General features: G+C 42.7%; 1 protein-coding gene across 5 annotated transcripts in view; it reads right to left on the reverse strand.

The window, feature by feature from the left end:
- Positions 1–19,222, reverse strand: part of ADCY1 (adenylate cyclase 1) — a 747,796-nt gene that overhangs the window by 56,444 nt on the left and 672,130 nt on the right. For all 5 annotated transcript variants that reach the window (XM_075586430.1, XM_075586431.1, XM_075586432.1 and 2 more), the window contains one exon: positions 2,630–2,744. In XM_075586430.1, coding sequence (XP_075442545.1) covers positions 2,630–2,744 — 115 coding nt within the window. The remainder of the gene's footprint in view (positions 1–2,629; positions 2,745–19,222) is intronic.

A 19,222-nucleotide genomic window follows, 5' to 3' on the forward strand; every position in this document is an offset into this window, starting at 1 on the left:
CAGCCAACTTGTGTCCTTCTTGATCTGTCAATCTTAAATTGCACGCCCATTAGTGGGCAAGTCTATCAATTACACTGTATATTTAATGAGTTCATTCACCAAGCTTCCACAACCCCTGAGGAAGTGACATAATGTCACGAAACGCGTAGGGAGGAGGAGCTTAGTATCCCACGTGTATGCAGGTTGAGGACAGCATCCGTTGGCCACATTCGCTATCAATTCGAATTGTAAGTGTTGGTAGTATGTTTGTTTTTATGTAATAAAGTGTAAGTACGTTTTTACACTAGGCTGTGTTCGTTTCTCTACACGCTTGCTGTGGCGGCTCATGCTGGATTCCTGAGGGCACCACCAAGTACAAGTGAAATCACCCCGTTTCAACCACTTGGGTTTCGTGGATGTCGAGGTGGACACGCAGCGCAGTACAGATTCTCTCCCTTGATTGCACAAGATCTTTTCTTGTAAGTTAGAGTTGTTTCCATCCTAGTCAGGGCTGTGGTTCTTTACATACTGCGCAATTGGTGTGTCTTTTTTATTTATTACAGAGACCATCTGGAGTACATTCTGAAGACCATCAAAGCCACTCTGAACTGTATTGGTTAATCCACCCATTGCCAGGACTGTCATTTCCATCAAGGACTGTCTTTTGGATCATGGTACTGTGGACTTTAACTCATTAGCGCCGGGGACTTAGCTTTTTGTATATGTGTATGTTATGTTAGATTTGGAAATGTCTATTGTTTGCCTGGCAGCTGTTGTTTCACTTATTGTTATATCGCGCACATTTTGTTTGATGTTAACTATCACAATCGCCAATTGGATCCAGCGCTGATAGAGAGCGTTATTAGTTCGTTTGTAGTCTATACACATACATGTTGTTCTAATACCACCAACTCATATAGAAACAATATATGAAAATAAACTGTGTTTTAGGTATTTTAAAATATAAAGACAGGAACCCTTTCCTGTCAGCCCAGCAGTGAATCCATTAACATGTGCATATGTTTGGGATGAATGAGCTGAGGGATTTACAACTCTGTACTTCAAAGGGCACCCTGCTGAGCTGGTGCCCCAGGGTCTAGAGAAGTCCGGAGATGAAAGCCTCAGAGACCCTAAGGTGTTAGGGCGAGCTGGATATAGTAAAGTACCCTATACCGGTGTGAAGTATAGGCTATCAACAAATGGTAGCCGATCCCCAGACTTACTGTCACCAGGTAAGGGGTTGGGTCCCGTATGCTAAGCAGCTTAGGTGCCAAGTTAGCGCATGCTCTAAGCAGACTGGGAAGCCACCTCTGCCAGGTTTATGAGCTACTGGCAAGTCTGGGATAGGTGAAAAAAGTTATTCCCATGGGGGCATTGGCTGTACAGGTTAAGGATAGGAGTCTAAAACCTATAAGAATGCCTGAAGCCCGGTTTAAGTCAGATTCATCTAAGATTCAGCTAAGAAACATCTTGAGCTTCAACCAAGGTCAGTTCCAGCGTCCGCAGAGTTCCAGAGTGTGAGGTGTTAAAACATCGTTACAAAGAATTGCACCCCTCTTCCAGAATTTGTTTGAGCTAAGGATTCCCGAACGAATTCTATAAGGACTTAACGAAAAGTTTTCGTTCGGTGGAGTTACAGGGGCTGCATCCCGTGCCCCGAGCCAAGGACTGTCGCATGGCTCGATTTCGCGCACCACCCCGCACCCTTGCAGTGGTGCCCAGAGACTGAGTTATTTGTTCCGTGGACATTATTTTTCATTTCCCCATCCCAGTAAGTGTATAATAAGTGTAATTGTAAAGAATTGTGTGTTTGTCTTAAAAGGAAAAAAAATTACAATTTATTTTACCCTCCTTGTTGTGCTCAATCCAGAAACCCGGTATTAATGTGTTAATAAGACTTGGTCTCCCGTGACACCCCTCCCTCTCCCCCACTATCTAATTTTGCCCAAACTTTCAGGTTAAAAAATTCTAGGGATTTTTTTGGAAAGTTCAAGAAAAACATAGGAGAAGCTTATCTGGTAAAGTTCATATAGCCCTAATCAGAAGAATAGGTTTTTGATACTAAACTATGGTCCAGATACATTAACCTCCATTAAAAGGAGTGAATATTTCACCTGGTAAAAAAATAAATACTGCAATATTATAATGGAATACTGATTGCTGTAATAATTTAACGGGGGTGATATTTGATGCAAAGTTGTGATGCGGAAATTAACGCATTAATTACCACATCATGATCACTTTAATAATATTTCTATCTTATGCTTCTGTAATATATATTATTAAAGAACCCTATGGTAGAAATAATGTTAACCTGCGTTTATGCCTGTCGTTACCAAGCTAATACAATAAAAAACGACACTACCTAGCCCCTTGGCTACCTTTACTGCTAAGGTAACAAAGGAGTTAACACTTACCAGAATCACCTCTGGAGGATTAACCAACCACCTACAGTAGGGCACCTACCAAAACAAAAAAGCATCCCTCTACCTTCATCCGCCCCAAACAAACATACAGTATATCTATTGTCTCAATAGTTCTTATAATATAATCTGATAAATCAACCACTATAAAAAAAGAAAGTGAAACAGTAATAGAGCTACAATTCAATGATCTTGTGTGCAAAAGTTAAATAGAAATTATATCTTACCCACTCTGAGAACAAAGTCATTGTAAGACTGATAGTTGATTTCATCAAGAACATCAAACATCTCGATTGTAAAATCTGCCAGTGTGCTCAAATGGAAATAAATAGATTTTTTTTCCTGTAAATAGAAAAATATATTTAAAGAGTATGGTAAACAATACTAGTGAAAGTTTGAATAACTTTCTAAGATATTACTATTTATAACTTAGACTGTGTTACTAGTACATTTTTATATAAACATATATCAAATTAGGTGCTCAAAAATATTCAAAATAATAATAAATCCAAAGCAGTGATATTCTGTAGATATATCAAACCGTACTGAATAGCATCAAAACCTGATTAACTGCTTATGTACGGTAGATCTTAAGAAACTTAAGGATAAGCCACAAAAAATGCCAAGAGATAAAAATAAAAGGATATACAGCCGCGGAGCGCAAACTGGGGGTTTGCGCCCCTTGGGGGGGCAAGATTATTTAGGGGGGCATAGGCGGTGTGCGGCGAAACCTTGGGGGCGGGCAGATGCTGTGCACGGGCTCAACTCCATGCTGCTGCTTCTCTGTGCTGTGGCTTGCTGCGGGGGCGGGGCTTCTCTCTGCACACAGACAACCCCTCCTCCTCCTGTCTGTTTCTTCACCCCAGTTTGCAGTAAAACACGGGGGACCAGAGCATGCTTGTACTCCCCCCCCCAGGTGAAAGTGTGTGACTGTTATGATTGTATGTTGTGTTGTGTGTGTTGTGTCTGTGTTGGTTGTGATTGAGTTTCTGTTGTGTGTGTTGTGAGTGTGTGTGTGTGTGTTGTGGCAGTGTTGGTTGTTATTGTGGGTGTGGGTGTTGTGATTGAGTGTGTATTGTGTCTGTGTGTGTTGGGATTGAGTGTGTGGGTGTTGTGATTGAGTGTGTTGTGTGTGTGTGTTGTGATTGAGTGGTGTGTTTGTTGTGTCTGTGTGTTGTCTCTGTGTGTGTTGTGTTGGTTGTAATATGAGTATGTGTGCTGTGTGTGTTGTGATTGTGTGTGGGTGTTATGATTGAATGCAGCAATGCGCAAACTGGGGGGCGCAAGATTATCTAGGGGGGGCGCATATGGCATGCGGCAAAACCTGGTTTGCGCGGGTAGGCAGACGCTGGAGGGCTAAAAAGCTGTGCGCAGGTGGTCAAGAAGATGTGCGCGGGCGGGCAGCCGAAGAAGATGGGCGCGGTCGGGCAAACAGGATAGTGCAGGTGGCGACCACATGATGGTGTGTGTGCGCACGCATGGGGGCTTTGGAGGTATGGGGGAGGAGCTGCGTTGTGAGTTCAAACGCCGCTCTTTCCGGTGTCTGCCCAGCAATAGCACTGTGGTCCTGCTCTCCTCCCCTGGCAACCTGCTTCGCTGCGATCCTCTGCAAGTGAAAGGGTAGGCTGCCACTATATCAATCATACTATGAATGTACAGAAATAATGTAAAAAAAAGTGTAAACACAACATTGAAAATGGAAAAAAATGAATAAATAATACATAATACTGTAGGTAGGAGTGTGGTTGACACTGGGGACAGGAAGCCAAAGAGCAGAGAGAATAAAAAGGCAAATGTGAGAAGTAAAACATGGGAGGGGAAGGAAACAAATGTGGGGGTGGGGGGGAAGGGAGGTAGCAAAGAGGTGGATGAATTCCCCCCCCCCCCCCACCAAAAGGATTGCCTTTGTGCACGTACGCTCTCCAAAGCTTGGCGCTTGGGGAGAAAAACAAAATTGACTTTGAAGCGCACTCAGCAGCAGTCAATGCAAACACACACACAGCCACACACACACAGTCACACACAAAAATAGCCTCGATCCATCCCCCCTCCACCCCCCCGCTCATGCTTGCAAAATTATGCAGGACACCCTGTGCTCATGCTTGGAGAGTTCGTGATGTCACCACTCTCAGCAGCAGCATGGACGCAGCCTAATTTTGCAAGCGCGAACTGTTGAAATATGTAAGTATTTAGACATATTTGTATTTACATTGTATACCGTTTAATAAAGGTTTTTTTTTTTTTCATGTGATTTTGATTACATCATGCAGGGGGAACCCGAGAAATTTCATGGATGAAAAGAGGGGCTCGGCATAAAAAGTTTGCTCACCCCTGAACAGTATAGTGTAGCACATTTTAAATGGAAGGGAAAAAAATCTCAATGCTCTCACAAACAAATCAAATAGTGAAGGCCCATCTGCTGGATGTACATTTTGGAGGGTCTCTGCCAAGATGTTGTGGCATATGGGGTATGTGGTGCTGGATTAGAGCAGTTTGGGAGGACACCGGTATTTAGTGCTCACTCAGGTGCTAAGCCACACTTGTGCAGTCTTTGTGTGGCCACACATCTTCTAGTGTGTTCCTCCACACATCGGTTTCCTACTTCTGTGTCATGGTCCACTTCACTCCACTTCCTTAAGATTTACTTTCCACAGCCTCCATTCTTAGCTTGTTAATCAATACTTTGGATTGATGAGTTGATGACTAAGAACCCGCGGAGAGTCAATCTGAAAGGCCATTCTAGTGATGGGGACGTGGATGGTAACGTATGGAGTGACACACCTGAATACTGTAGTTAGAACTCAGTTTAGCTAGGGTTTTGTTTCTATTCTATTTGTTTTTTGTATGCTGCAGTTCTACTCCTTGGGAGAAATAAAGCAGGTAGAAATTTAGGGAACTAAGACCTTGGTAATTGTCCTCTAAGTTACCCTAAAAGACTGTGTTACCCTAAAAGACAGGCGCAGACAAAAGTCAAAGTGCCCTGAAGAGACTTTTTTTTATATATGGTGGAGCATATGGGCACTCACTGAAAGGTTTGTGGGTTTTCAAAATGGCTGCACAGCAGGAGTGAGACAGCTATAGAAGGTGACCTATAAGTTCAGAGTCTGCAATTAAAGTCTGCCGACCATACTATGGTTACCAACAGTGTTCACAGCATATGTATTGTAAAATGTATTTATGCAGTAGCCCCTCCTGTAGTCAGTGTGAAGAATACACCCAAAGAACCAGAATTAAAGATTTAATATATTTATTATGTAGTAAGCCCAGCCACACAAGACAGTTTCGCTTCAGGAGTGAGCATTCCTACGTGGCTCCAGAAAAAGACCAGTACCATCGGCAAGAGAAATGTTTTTTTTTTAGCTTGCCAAGCAGCTGCAGTAGCAAGCTACGCATTGTGGATGCAAGAAAAATGCAGAAGCTTTTAACAATTAGTGTGTGACCAGTACTGCTGATGTGTCAGAATCTACAATGTAATTAGGAAGAGTAAATAAAAAAAAAACTGCATAGTTTTCTTGCAGAGGAAGTGGTGGAAATATTTGGAGATGTCGGGCAGACATGTGTCGGAAGGATGCTGAGACACCTGCTCTCTGGGAAGTCTGCTGGCCAAGATGCCTGCATTCCGAGAAGTACTACAGACCAGAGTGACTGGAAGATTCATCTGGGGAAAGGCAGAGTCCCCAGATGCTTCTGAGAAAGATGTCCGGAGACACAGTAGAGAAGAGGACCTAGGACAAACAAGTGATGATACCTTGACACACTGAAAATATACTGCAAACTGGCAGATATGATGGTGATCTGTTATGTGAAAAATTGGATAAAGAGGAAAAAGCCAAGGCGGAGCCAAAGAGGTGGCAGTCCACATTGATCTCTAAGTGTGCATCATTGGAGAAAACAAGCATCACTTGCAGAACCAGTTGGAAGATGTGATGGTTAAACTGGACTGGTCAAATGCTGCTGCTGCTGCTGCTGCTGTCAAGATCTTGAGTCTCATTAAACAACTCCTTGCTGATGGGAGCAGAAGTAGGATGTCTCTCAGAAGGAGGCGCATGGTCTCAGCACAGAGCTGAAAGTCTGTCAGATGGAGATCTGCGTTCTCGGCACAGAGTGGTGTAAATTGAAGGATACTTATGATAAGATTGTTTAAGAGATTGAAAAAAAGAGAAAGTAGAAAACTGAAAAAGGAAATGTCAGATTTGACTGACATTTTCAGTGAAAGGAATGAGAAACTCCATGACATAGAAAAGTTTAAGAAACAAGTGGAACAAGAAAATGTAGAAGTGCAGCTAGCAGTGGAAGATGCAGAGGGTGCTTTGGAGAAATAAAAGAGCAAATCCCTATGTCTTCAGTTAAAACTTTCTCAAATCAGAGAGGATTCCGAAAAAAAAAGATAAGCATTCTGCCACTTCAGAAATGTTACAGAGCTTGTGTCAAAGGAAGACTGGAGAGAGAAACTATTGCTATAAACGCTCTGCAATTGTTGTCATAAAGGTTTCCTACGGAAGGATGAAAGCTCATAATATTTATCACCAGAATAAAGCAGCTAGCTCGCTTCAGTGAGTTTGGAGAATGCAACGACAATGGAAGAAGTATGGAAATTTGAAGCAATGTGTTATTGAACTCCAGTCAATGTTAGAAAGTATCAGCAACAAAGACTTTGTAGGATTGTGAAGAAAGCTGCTTGTGTGATTCAGTCCGAATACAGATACTACATCATAACCAAGCAAGCTGTGCATTCCTATAAGGTCATTTTCAATATCATCCCAGTTCTACAATCTGCTTTCCACAAAATGCAGAAAAGAACAACACAAAACTACATGTCTTCTGACTGCAAAACAGAGATGCCACAGGTTGCAGGTAGAATTGAGGACAACTGCACCAAGGTTGACAAGCTTGAGCTAAATGATGCGGCGTCAGATGCAGATGGTCATGCTAGTGACAGGGAAGAGAAGACCGCACAACAAAAGCATGGCACACTAGAATGAAAGCTTGAAGAGACACTATTAGAGTGCACAAGCTACAAGGATGTTATCACCGTTGTCCTCTTCAACCATGCAACACATTGTGGCCATAAACTGATAAATAGTTCACAAGCCTCTGTACTTCCCCTCCCGAGTACCAGGTAATTGCCCCAAAGGGGAAAACCAAGACTACTGGTAGGAGTAAAAATTGCCACGAGAAAAGACTTTGCACTAAGGAAAACTAAGAAGGTTCAGAGGCAGAATGTTGAAAGGTTGAAAAGGAGAAGCGACAAACCTCAATGCTGGCTTTGAATACTTCCAATTCTCACTGTTCTTTACCTCAAGATAAAAATTAAATCCAGATGCAAGAGTTTTGTTGGAAGCCAAAGAAACAATACAACAGTGGGAAGGACACAGAAAGCATCAAAGTGAAGTTTGAGAATTTAATGGACTGGAAGTCAGAGAAGAAAAAAGGAGAAGTACCAGGAACCAACTCTTGCCTTTTTGAGTGTTGTTATTACATTTAGAACCATGGACGCCACAGTGGGTCTGAGCTGTGGGGGGAAGATATGTGAAGGGTATGTGATAGAACTAAAGATAAAAGAACCACAATTAAGCACTCATACACTAGGTTGAGATGATTGATTGTTTAAAAGCTAGAGTTTATTAGAAACAAATTAAAATAATGGGAATTAAAATAGGATTAAACTAAATGACAATACGCTGTATTCCCTTAGGGATACTGTAATCCCTGGGTTGGTTGGTATTTAATAGTGTTGCTTGATTACACTAGCCCCAAGCGACCATAGGTAGGGAAGTCTTGGGGAAAGCTGAATAAGGGATTCAATGCAAGTTTTATATGTAGTGCCAAATATACTAGTAGTGCAAGTGGTGCATTAGTGTTGAGATGACACGGCACATGGCTGGTTGATATACATAGCCTATGTTGTAGCAGTTAAGTGTCAAATCAATCTTGATACGATATTGCATCTGTGTTCCCTTAGGGATTAGATAGACAGTTGAATTATACTGCCCTATAGATTAACACCAACAATCAAAGTCTAGGTCTTGTGTGCAGATCCTATAGGTGGACGTTGGTATGCACACTATAAAGTATATTAGAACATATAGGGCACTATAAGGACTTTTGCTGAACGGCAAAAAGTGCTAAACTAGATAGAACACCATGAAGGTATAATAGTGGCAAATTGCCTAGTAATTTGCCCTTAACCCAAAGGGGGGTTCTATCTATCCATATAAAGTTGTGAACTGACTGATCAATAGGTTGAAATGAACATAACCTTTGAATTAGAGCACCAATTGTATGCTGATTAGTATACCTAAATATCCCTAAATAAGGGTAGTCTGCAGTGTGCAATATGGAGTATAAAGCACCAAACAAGGTAGGTATGTTCACAGCCAGTGAATAGTAGCACCAGTTGTGAGCTGATTGTACCTAAATAACCCTAAGTGAGGGCTTTTCTGCAGTGTGCAGTATTTGGTAAACAGCAGCAGCAAGGTAAGTATGCTCTAAAGTATCTAAGTACTGGTCAGTGTTAAGTGCAAACTCAGGAGATCACACCCTAACCAAAAAGTTATCTCTCAGGGGATGTGCCTGGGATGGAGTGCAAATTGTCTCAAAAGCTTAAAGCTAAAGTAATTACATGTAAGTATTATGTTGCAATGTCCCTTTAAGTGCATGAGACACTGTTTTCTTGCTCCATGCATTGATATGTTTTATTTAGTTGGCAAGTGATAAGCCACCAATCTCCAGAGAGGGTGATGTGCATATAGTTAGAGCACAGTTGAGCTAGGCTTTGTTTCTATCTTGTTTTTGTATACTGCAATTCCAATCCATGGGAGAAATGAAGCAGGCAGAAGTCTGGGGAACTACATTGATACGTGTCCTCTATGTTACCCAAAAAGACTGTGTAATAGCAGGCCAAGACAAAAGTCAGAGCACACTGAATGGACTTTTGTCAGTGTGTGTGTGTGTGTGTGTGTGTGTGTGTGTGTGTGTGTGTGTGTGTGTGTGTGTGTGTGTGTGTGTGTGTATATATATATATATATCAAATAAAAAGATCACTTGTGAGCACATTCACATGTCTTAGGCAGGTCTGCAACCCTGCCTTTCACCATTATCCCCAGCATACAGTGCTTCCACTGCAGCAAGAGATTCTGGGAAATGATATGCAAAAGAGCACACAATGTGTCACCTTGTGTCTGAAAAACCATTGTTACATGGAGCCCATATAAGCTTATGCCCGCTGTTAACACAGCTTTAAAGCACAGCATTGGAATCAGATGCGAAGCCAGAGAAACCATTCACAGACATGTTTCAACCTTAATGGGTATCATCAGTGTGAAGTTGGTTGCTGCTGGCTTTGCATTTTCAAGACTGTAGGGTTTACCAACAAGATCTCCCTGTCTGTCTGAAGTAAGGACATTTTATTCTCCTGCCTGAGCTGCAAAGCCTTATTCAAGGCTATTGGGACTGTGTAGTTCACTTTCAACCAAGGGAACTTCAATGATTGTGAACACAGTGTGTAACCTGAGAGGAGTTCCTGACATCACCAGCCTCTCTGCTGCAGTCACAGAAAGGATTTTATCCTTACATGCCCGTTTATTTCAGCTACATTATCATATCTCGTCCTGGATTCTTATAAGGCTATTCTATGTATTTATCCCACAGGTGTTTGACATTTAACCACCTGTTGTCTCTGATTTGCGCTTTTTGTATTTTGTCTTTTTGTATAATATTGGTGTTGTCTACATCCATTACATTACGGCAGCACTCATTTGACACCATTTTTACTATTGTTGATAATTAGTTTTGCGCACCTTATTTTGCCTTTTAAAAATATATATCATACGATACCGTTTGAAGCACGAGATCAGGAGACAGCACTCTGGTAAGTTTGATCACAAGTTTTTGTATTGAAAAACATGGTTTATGTGTCTTTTTCAATACAAAAAACTGCTGTCTCCTGATCTCGTGCTTCAAACGGTATCGTATGGTTTATTATTGCTTTATGGGACAAGGACCCAATTTTTTCTACTTGCAAGTGGAGTGCCGGCTGCTTCTTTGGAATATATATATATATATAAAAGAAAAGCAGTAGGCACACACAAACTCAAGCAAAACACAGATGCTTATCCCATAAAAATAATGTTGAGATAATAATTACCAGAGGGGTGTCCTGATAATAAGAGACAGCACACTGTAGGTCAAAACAAAGTCTGTATTGTAGACAAAAGAGGCACTGCAACCAACGTTTCGGTCACCGTAACGGGACCTTCCTCGGGGTCATACAATGGTCAAATGCCTGTGTAACTCCTTATATACCATCGCCCAGTGCAACATAGAAAAAATTCACCAATGAGCAAGCACCTAATCATTAAAAACAGCTGACAACACATAGCTCATCAAGAAACACACCCATCTGAACAATAGAGATAACCAATCACACAACACTGCGATGATAGACTGCTCACAGCCCCACAGGATGACGCATACCGCTCCCTGCGCCAGCGTGTACTACAAGCGTCCCGACAGCGCCATGGCAACGGTCGGGTAACTTACATGGTAAAATATAAGCACCAATATACGGTGTCTCAAAGGGGACAAAAATGTGCATTGCGCATCCATAACTGAGCATGCGCGGTGGTACGACCAATAGGGGGAGCGCATGGGGAAAGGGGGAGTGCATCACCTGCAGGCATTGCTAATCGCCCACTGTGTATGCTCAAAATAATAGAACTGGAAGGCAGGGGAGTGCGCTGAGCAAGAAATGTTAGGCTAAGGCCCCGCTCCCTCCGTCAGCGCTCCCGCACTTCAGACAGGCGGGGTGCTGACATACACAGACCGCGATATGCGCGATCCCGCTACTCTTCCACCCCCCCTCCCTCCCTCCACGGGCTTGGGCTCGGGCTGTCATACACACATGCAGGCACTCTCTCACACGCAGGCACTCTCTCTCTCACACACACACACACACGCAGGCAGGCACTCATACACATACATACATACACACACAAACACGCATACACACACACACACACGCATACACACACACGCGCATACACACACGCATACACACACACAGAGACAGACACTCCACACTCCTCCCCGCTCCCCGAAGCCTCCCCTCCTCCCGAAGCCTCCCCTCCTCATTGGCTCACAGCCACACCACGTGACGCGTCGACGCTAGGAATCACAATTCTCTTGTATCCCATAGCGGCTGATGCGTCACAGCGTGTAGTGAGCTGTGCAGCCAGGGGGGACCGGGACCGGCTCGGGAGGATTCCCCTGCTGGTGGGGAAAGCCCGTGCTGTCGCCCGCGCCGCCGGGCGCAGCGGGTCCCAGGCCTAACATGTGCAGTGCCCTCTCATGCTTCTGACTAGATAGTATGTCGACTGCGCATGTGCCTCAGAACTCAAAGCTATAAGCTAAAGACCTATGCTTATAGGAGGACAAGACGACCTCTGGTGGCCAAACACATGTAATACATACACAGTCAAATAGAAATAAAGATAAGCATGAAGACAAAACAGAAAAGGAAAAAAAAGGCGAGGGAGGGGGGAGGGGAGGGAAAGGTAAAAAGGGAAAGAGGGGAAAAGGGGGGAACAAGGGATGTGAGGGAATCAACAAAGTGTGACAGCTGAAGAGAAGTGAACAAACATTGGACAAAAAATGTGCACAAGTGAAAGGACCATGAATGAAAAACAAACACTGACATTAAAAAATAGAAAAAACAGAAAAATCCGCCAAAAAGACATAAAAAATGCTGTAAAAAATGAGAGACACAACACAGTTTATAAGAAACAACCCAGCTTAAGGTCTTCATTCAGTCCACCGAGAGCCATGGTTTTAAGTTCAATAATAAGCCTCGCCTCCAGCTGTAGCAAAATCTTGCCCCTATCCCCACCACGATTCAACACAGGTACTTGTAAGATGGGCATACACCTCAAGGTGGCAAGAGAATGCCTCTGATCCTTGAAGTGCCTGGCGACAGGGAGCAATTTCAGATCTTCATCCTCTCCATCGCTTGTCAAAGCTTTCCTTATTGTTGTACGGTGCATTGCGATCCGTTCCTTGAGCATTCTTACAGTTTTCCCGATATAGAAGAGTCCGCAGGAACACCTGATGAAATAAACTACGAATTTTGATTTGCAGTTAAGGACCTGTTGTATCTTCATAAGTGTGCCACTGTTTGGATGGTTGCACGTGGGTCCTTGTTGCATGAACTGACAATTGGTACAACCTTGACACCGATATGCCCCAGGCTTCATTGCCAGCCACGTCTTCTTTTTACAATATTTATCAATGGGATCTGCGCTTGTGATCATATCTCCTATACTTGGAACACGTCGGAAGCAGAGCAAATGCGGTTCCTGTATGATCTTACCAATCCTGTTGTCCTTGACTAAGATGTGCCAATTCTGTTTTAGAAATCGTTTCAGACTATTGGAAGCCGTGCTAAAGGTACTAACAATGTTGAATCTATTTGAAGTAGAAAGTGCAACTGCTGGAACTAGAAGTGTTTCTCTGTCAATTTGACTAACCCTCTGTAGGGCAGTTTCAATGTAGGTTTAACTGTAGCCCCTCTCAAAAAAACGTGCTGCCGTGAGTTCTAGTGCATTCTCAATCTCATCTGGGTCACTAGTGATCCTTTTCACCCTCAATAGTTGTGAGAAAGGGAGACCCCTTATAAGGGGCAAAGGATGGTGGCTCGTTGAAAACAGAAGCAAATTTTTGTCCGTCGATTTGCGGGACAGCTTTGTGGCTAATGCACCACCAGTCTTGTAGACCAGAGTGTCCAAAAACGGGATTTCTGTGATGCTGTAACTTAAAGTAAATCAAATGGTAGAAGGGATTTTGTTGAGGTAATGTACAAACTCCAACAGGGCACCTTCAGTGCCGTCCCAGAGTATGAAAATGTCGTCGGTGTAGCGAACATATTTCTTTATAGGGTGTGCATTAGGTGCATCACATAAGATGTGTGTTCTCTCATAAAGATCCATATAAATGTTCACATAGGACGGCGCCATTTTGGAGCCCATGGCGGTGCCTGTAAGTTGTAAAAAATACTTGTTTTAAATTTGAAGAAATACTTGTTTAAAATGACTTCCACTAATAATAATAGGAATTCAATGGGTGGACCTTGCTGCCCATTAGACTCCTCAAAATGACTGCGAACCGCATCCAGGTCTTTTGCATGCGGAATGTTTATATACAGGCTAGATACCTCTAGCGTCACAAGAATACAGTCCATCGCGTTGAATGGCAAATCCTTCAGGTGACCCATGAAGTCAGTTGTGTCCTTGATGAAAGAGCCCATATTCGCAACCATTGGCTGCGGAAAGAAATCCACATACAGCTGCGGCCGCCTTTATCCTAATGCGGCCGTAGCGGCGCAACTCTGATAACCGCGGGCAGATGTATATATTTATTTTTTTCGGAATATATTCCGGTATTTTAGCGCTCATAATATTAGCATATTCTTAGCGCTGTCTGCAATACTGCAATACCGTCTAAAAACTCATGTGGGCGTCACGAGCTGTTGTCTTCAAAGTCTAATACTGTAGCAGTTCAACCTACGTCAGTACACAGTCTGCGTGTGCGCGCGCAGTAATTGTAAATTTGCATATTTATACATGCATGTATGTCTCATTTGAACATTGTTGAAACGCATAGGCGTGTACTGTAACAGTATCACATTTCGGCGTATATAGCGCTCTTCCCTCGCTCGCCCCCGCACACACACACACACACAGGATAATGTACTGCACTGCAGTATTTCAACTTCTTATCTACAGTACACCTCTCCCACGCCATTCCTTTGAACAGATGGCTTTCTGGTTTCAATTACATTTCTGTCATCACATTCCTGCGTGTATAACAGTCAGTTTTAATTTACTGTATTCTTCTGTGTTGATTATTAATGCTCATTGGGAGAAAAAAAGTTCAAGAGTGACCAAAAAAATAAATATTTTAATTTTCCTATTGTTTGTTTTGAGTCACCTCTCTGCGCCTGCGTGTAATCCTCTTTGGGAAGGGAGCTGTAGTTGATTATTACTGCGCATGCGTGAATTGCTTGCGAAGTTCGAGTGACCAAAAAAAAATGTTTTTTTCTCGTCATTTTTTATTATTATTTTCTCAACATGAATGAACATGTTCCTGCCTCAACCATCTTGACATTACGATATTCAATCTGTGCTGTAGCTTTTGACTGCACATGATTGATTTGTGTGATTTTTATGTATTTGGGGTTGTGGGGATCCAATTATTATGATGACCTGCCTGTTTAAAATATGTCATGTCTTTGAACTACACTACAGCTAATCCTTCATGCAGCTTTACCCCCCTCCCCCACGCACACACACACAAGGCTCGCTCAAGGATTTGAACCTCTTATCGACACCTCTACAAAACCATTCATTAATTTTCCTATTGTTGGCTTTGAGTCACCTCTCTGTAATCCTCTTTGGGAAGGGAGCTAGCTGATGATTACTGCGCATGACTCACCCATCCACCCCCCCAACCCTTTGAGGCTTTGTTTACGGTAACGCTTGTGATAATCCCTTCTCGAATTTTATATGAAAATCTGATTTGCACAGCACTGTGAAATTGAGAGTTAAAAAAACCATAATCTGATTCATGTTTTTCATGCAGTAAGTTACCAATTTTTGTCATTCTTTCTTTTTCTTTGGTGTAGGGGGGGGGGGTTAATGATTCTGATTATCATGAATGTAAAGAAATATTTATTTTATTTTATCAGGAACAAAAAATACAAATATACAAATAATCATGAGTAATACAAAATGCAGTCTTTATTCAGTTCTTCTGTCAGTTGAAAATTGAGGGCCGGTGGATAATCATAAATAATGCACATTGATAATAATATTAATTAATAATATATAATATATAATAAAATAAAAATTTCCGTCTTTATCTTCTTCGTCATTCTGTATAGTTCATTGAGAGAGAGGAGGTTTTGTGTAAATCATGACTGCACTTTAGATACACTTTACTGTACACACAGTTCACACAATGTACACATGATACCCCCTCCCCATTTCCATCCTTTTTTTCTCTGAAAAGAAAATAAAATAAAAAATTAGTGCAGTTAGGTGCATATTATGGTATTCTGTACTGTATAGCTACTCCATATTGGACTACAGTATGCAGTTAGTACTGTCAAACTAGTCTATACTGGAACTACTGTATACTGTAACTACTGTTAAATACTTTGTAACCAGATGGCTAGTGCTGCTCTCTCAGGAAAGAAAAAATCTGTGCCATACTTACATCATACAGTACTGTACTTGGTGTGCCTGTACTTACCATACTACAGTACATACCATACTTACACGTACTACAGTACTATACCATACTACCTTCCTGATGCTTGCCCATTACGCTTGATCACAATGGGCAACACAGTCGCAATATGGTCAATATATTTATTGCATTGTTCCACGGTGAGTACATCGTTCCAAAAACTCATTATGCCTTTCGCCAACTCATCCTTTTTGGAGAGTTTCATGACTTTTCGGATATGATCCTTCTGCTGATGCCAGACCATTTCGATAGGATTGAAGTCTGGCGATCTGTCATTGGAGGGGGAAAAAAAGGACAATTAGTTAAAAAGATACACAGTATAAACAGTGGGAAAAAATGAGACACGGTTACCGCACTTACTCCGCTGGCATCTTCACACAGTTGATACCGCGCTCAAGAATATGCGCAGTTGACGCGGTGTGCTTCGGATCGTTGTCCTGGTAGAAGCGATGACCATCTGGGAACTCACGTGTGATGTATTCCACAATCTCAGGCACAATTTGCTCTTGGAAAAAATCTTTATTCATGATTCCTATAACAAGAAAAGAAAAGTGCTCAAAAAACTGCACACTAGTACAGTAAAGTGCATAAGGCTAAAGCGTGTGACTTATTTTACCTTCAAAGATGACAATGCATCCTGGTCCACGCCTAGAGATGGCACCCCAGACATGCATCTTCACAGGGTGTTTTGGACGCGGCTTCATAGATATGCAACCTTTTTTGTGGCATGCAAAGGTGGCAAATCTCTCCAGCGATACAGTAGACTCATAAGTGAAGATGCAAAGTTTCTCCACTGTCGATCCATGCCTGGGCCGGGACCCCTCTCTTGATCTTGTTAACGTCCCTTATCATAGGGAACGCTCTGTAATGACATGAAATAATTTTATCGGTACAGTACAGTTTCTTAAACAACACTTTAACCTCCTGTACTAACCTCACACGTCCATATTTCCATCCAATTCTGCGTCTCATCTTCTTTATGCTGGTCTCGGATACAGTGAGATTGTGATTTTGCAGCAGAGTGTATTTGACCCTTAAGACACTCTTCTCATCATTCTCTTCACTTATTTTGTCGACCAGAAGAGTTGTCTCCCTACAGTGTACAGAAAAACAACTGATCCGGTAAGTTACAGTGCAGTAGGCCACAAGTACAGCACATCATTTACAGTAAACAATATTAGATGCAGCAATATAAACAATAATAGATAGATATACACTATATTATATATTATATATATTATAGTAATATAAATAAACAGAAATAACCATAATGTTAGATAGATCTATACTATATAGTTATATTTATATGCAGCAATATACACAATAATAGATAGATATACTACTGTATATTATATAGTAATATAAATAAACAGAAATAACCATAATGTTAGATCTATACTATAAAGTATAGTTATATTTATATGCAGCAATATAAACAATATTAGATAGATATACTATATTATATAGTAATATAAATATACTTACGCGTTAGTTACCGTTGGTGTACTCGTGCGTTGTTTGGTCTTTCCGTGTGCATGATAGCACACGGTGGTAGATGGCACAACGAGGCCAGAAGCAGCTAACCAGCGTTGGCTATCTGCAATTCGTTGTCCGCTCGTGTACATCTCCTTAATTCTCATGCTGAGATCCTTTGAAATCTTTTTAACAGGCATTGCTGAGAGTAGAAAGAAATACAAGCACAATAATTTATATTCAATGTTTAGTCTGTGTATTCAATGTGCAGTGAATCCACAAAATGGATGGTGTATTTAAATGTTAATGACTCACATTAGAATACGCCCACTTTTAACACCTGTACCTCGTTGCCATGCATAGAAGGTTACACAATTTGCATTTCCCACCACTCGATGATCTTTATCTGAACTTTACCTTGTCCATATACTGCATTGTGCTATCTGCTTCCATGGATCGACCCCGATTCTACGGACGCTGGAACCTACTCGCCTCTGCCGTGTCTGTCATGCAGAAAAAGCGAAAGGCAGGAGTCATTTCCAAGCCAAGGCCAAAGCGAAAGGCTAAGGCTAATAAAGAAAGCCTTCTGCTGACCCCAAAGGCTAAGGGTTTTAATACACGTAAGCCTTAGTATGTCAAGAAGAAATTTGGTGATGTACACTCAAGGCAAAACAAATGGCAGCCAACCCATCGAACCCGCATGCCACGTCCTCGATTACGCTTCGACGACTCTGCCGCTGCTCTCCCGGAAATCCACAGCCCATCTTCTCCACTACTCTTCGACGACGCTGCTGCTGGTCTCCCGGAAATCTACAGGTCACTTTCTCCATTACGCTTAGACGACTCTGCCGCTTCTCTCCCGGAAATCCACAGGTCACTTTCTCCATCCCTCTTCGACGACGCTGCCGTTTTACTCCCAGAAATCCACAGGTCACCTCCTCTATCCTTCGACGACGCTGCCACTTCTCTCCAGGGAACCCCCATCTCATCCTCCGTAGCACCCATCCACCCAGATGTCCACAGCACCCCATGCACAAGATCCAGCTCGTTAGACCGCATGCTGAATGGGTTAAGTGTCGATATCCCCGTGAACTCTACTATGCTGGTAAAGATAGATCTTTTTTTAGAGACCATGCTAAATATGGATCAACGGATGGAGGAGATGGATCAACGGATGGAGAAGATGGATCAACAGATGGAGAAGATGGATCAACGGATGGAGAAGATTGAGACTGACATAGCGGGGATACATAATTTCTCGGAGTTCATGCCCTTGTATCTCCGACGCCGGAGCAGGAGGGTGGCATGGATGGGATGAATGGGACCTTGAACCTTCCATCACCAAGCGTACCCCCTCCACCAGAAGAATATGTGTACATGTATGCCGTTGACGAGAGTGACATGACAACCCCGTCAAGACCACGCCAGGAGACAACACGGCGATCAAGACAGGAGGAAAGCATCCTCCCAGACAACCTACCCTCGCCTGCCACCACAAGCACACCCGCTCCCAGAGGAACACCCGCTCCCAGAATCCAACCCACATACGCTTGCATCGATACGGTGCCCGACATCATCCTGCACGAGCTGCCCAATCCAATCAGGGAGAAGTATATGGTGATGAGTGCTGGTTTACCCCAAAAGTTTCTGAGCCTGATGAAGCCGAAGTCTCAGCGAAACGCGTAGCTCCCAACTGGCCATCCGTTCTTGTCCTAGGAGAGCCTCCGTAGCGGTCGCAGTTCCAAGCTGCCTGACGTCACCATCACATTTCCCTGCTTTCCGGATGCGGTAGCAGGGACTGCAGCTGCAGGTCTTGCGCCCCCACTACTAGTGCTGACCAGGACTCTGTTTCTATGTGAGTTCCTTGCCTTTACTATTTATCAACTATTGATTAAATTTGGCGATCTTTTACTCATTCACTTGCCTCACCACCTGTTTGAATACTCCACGTAGGAGATGCGGGGATAGAGGGGCAGAGTGAAGGTTTCCTTGTCTTACTTGCCAGTGACCCAGCCCCTCTGCTGTACAGACCGGGGTAGGAGTAC

Source organism: Ascaphus truei, chromosome 2 (genome assembly GCF_040206685.1).
Source record: "Ascaphus truei isolate aAscTru1 chromosome 2, aAscTru1.hap1, whole genome shotgun sequence".
Taxonomy (NCBI): Eukaryota; Metazoa; Chordata; class Amphibia; order Anura; family Ascaphidae; genus Ascaphus; species Ascaphus truei.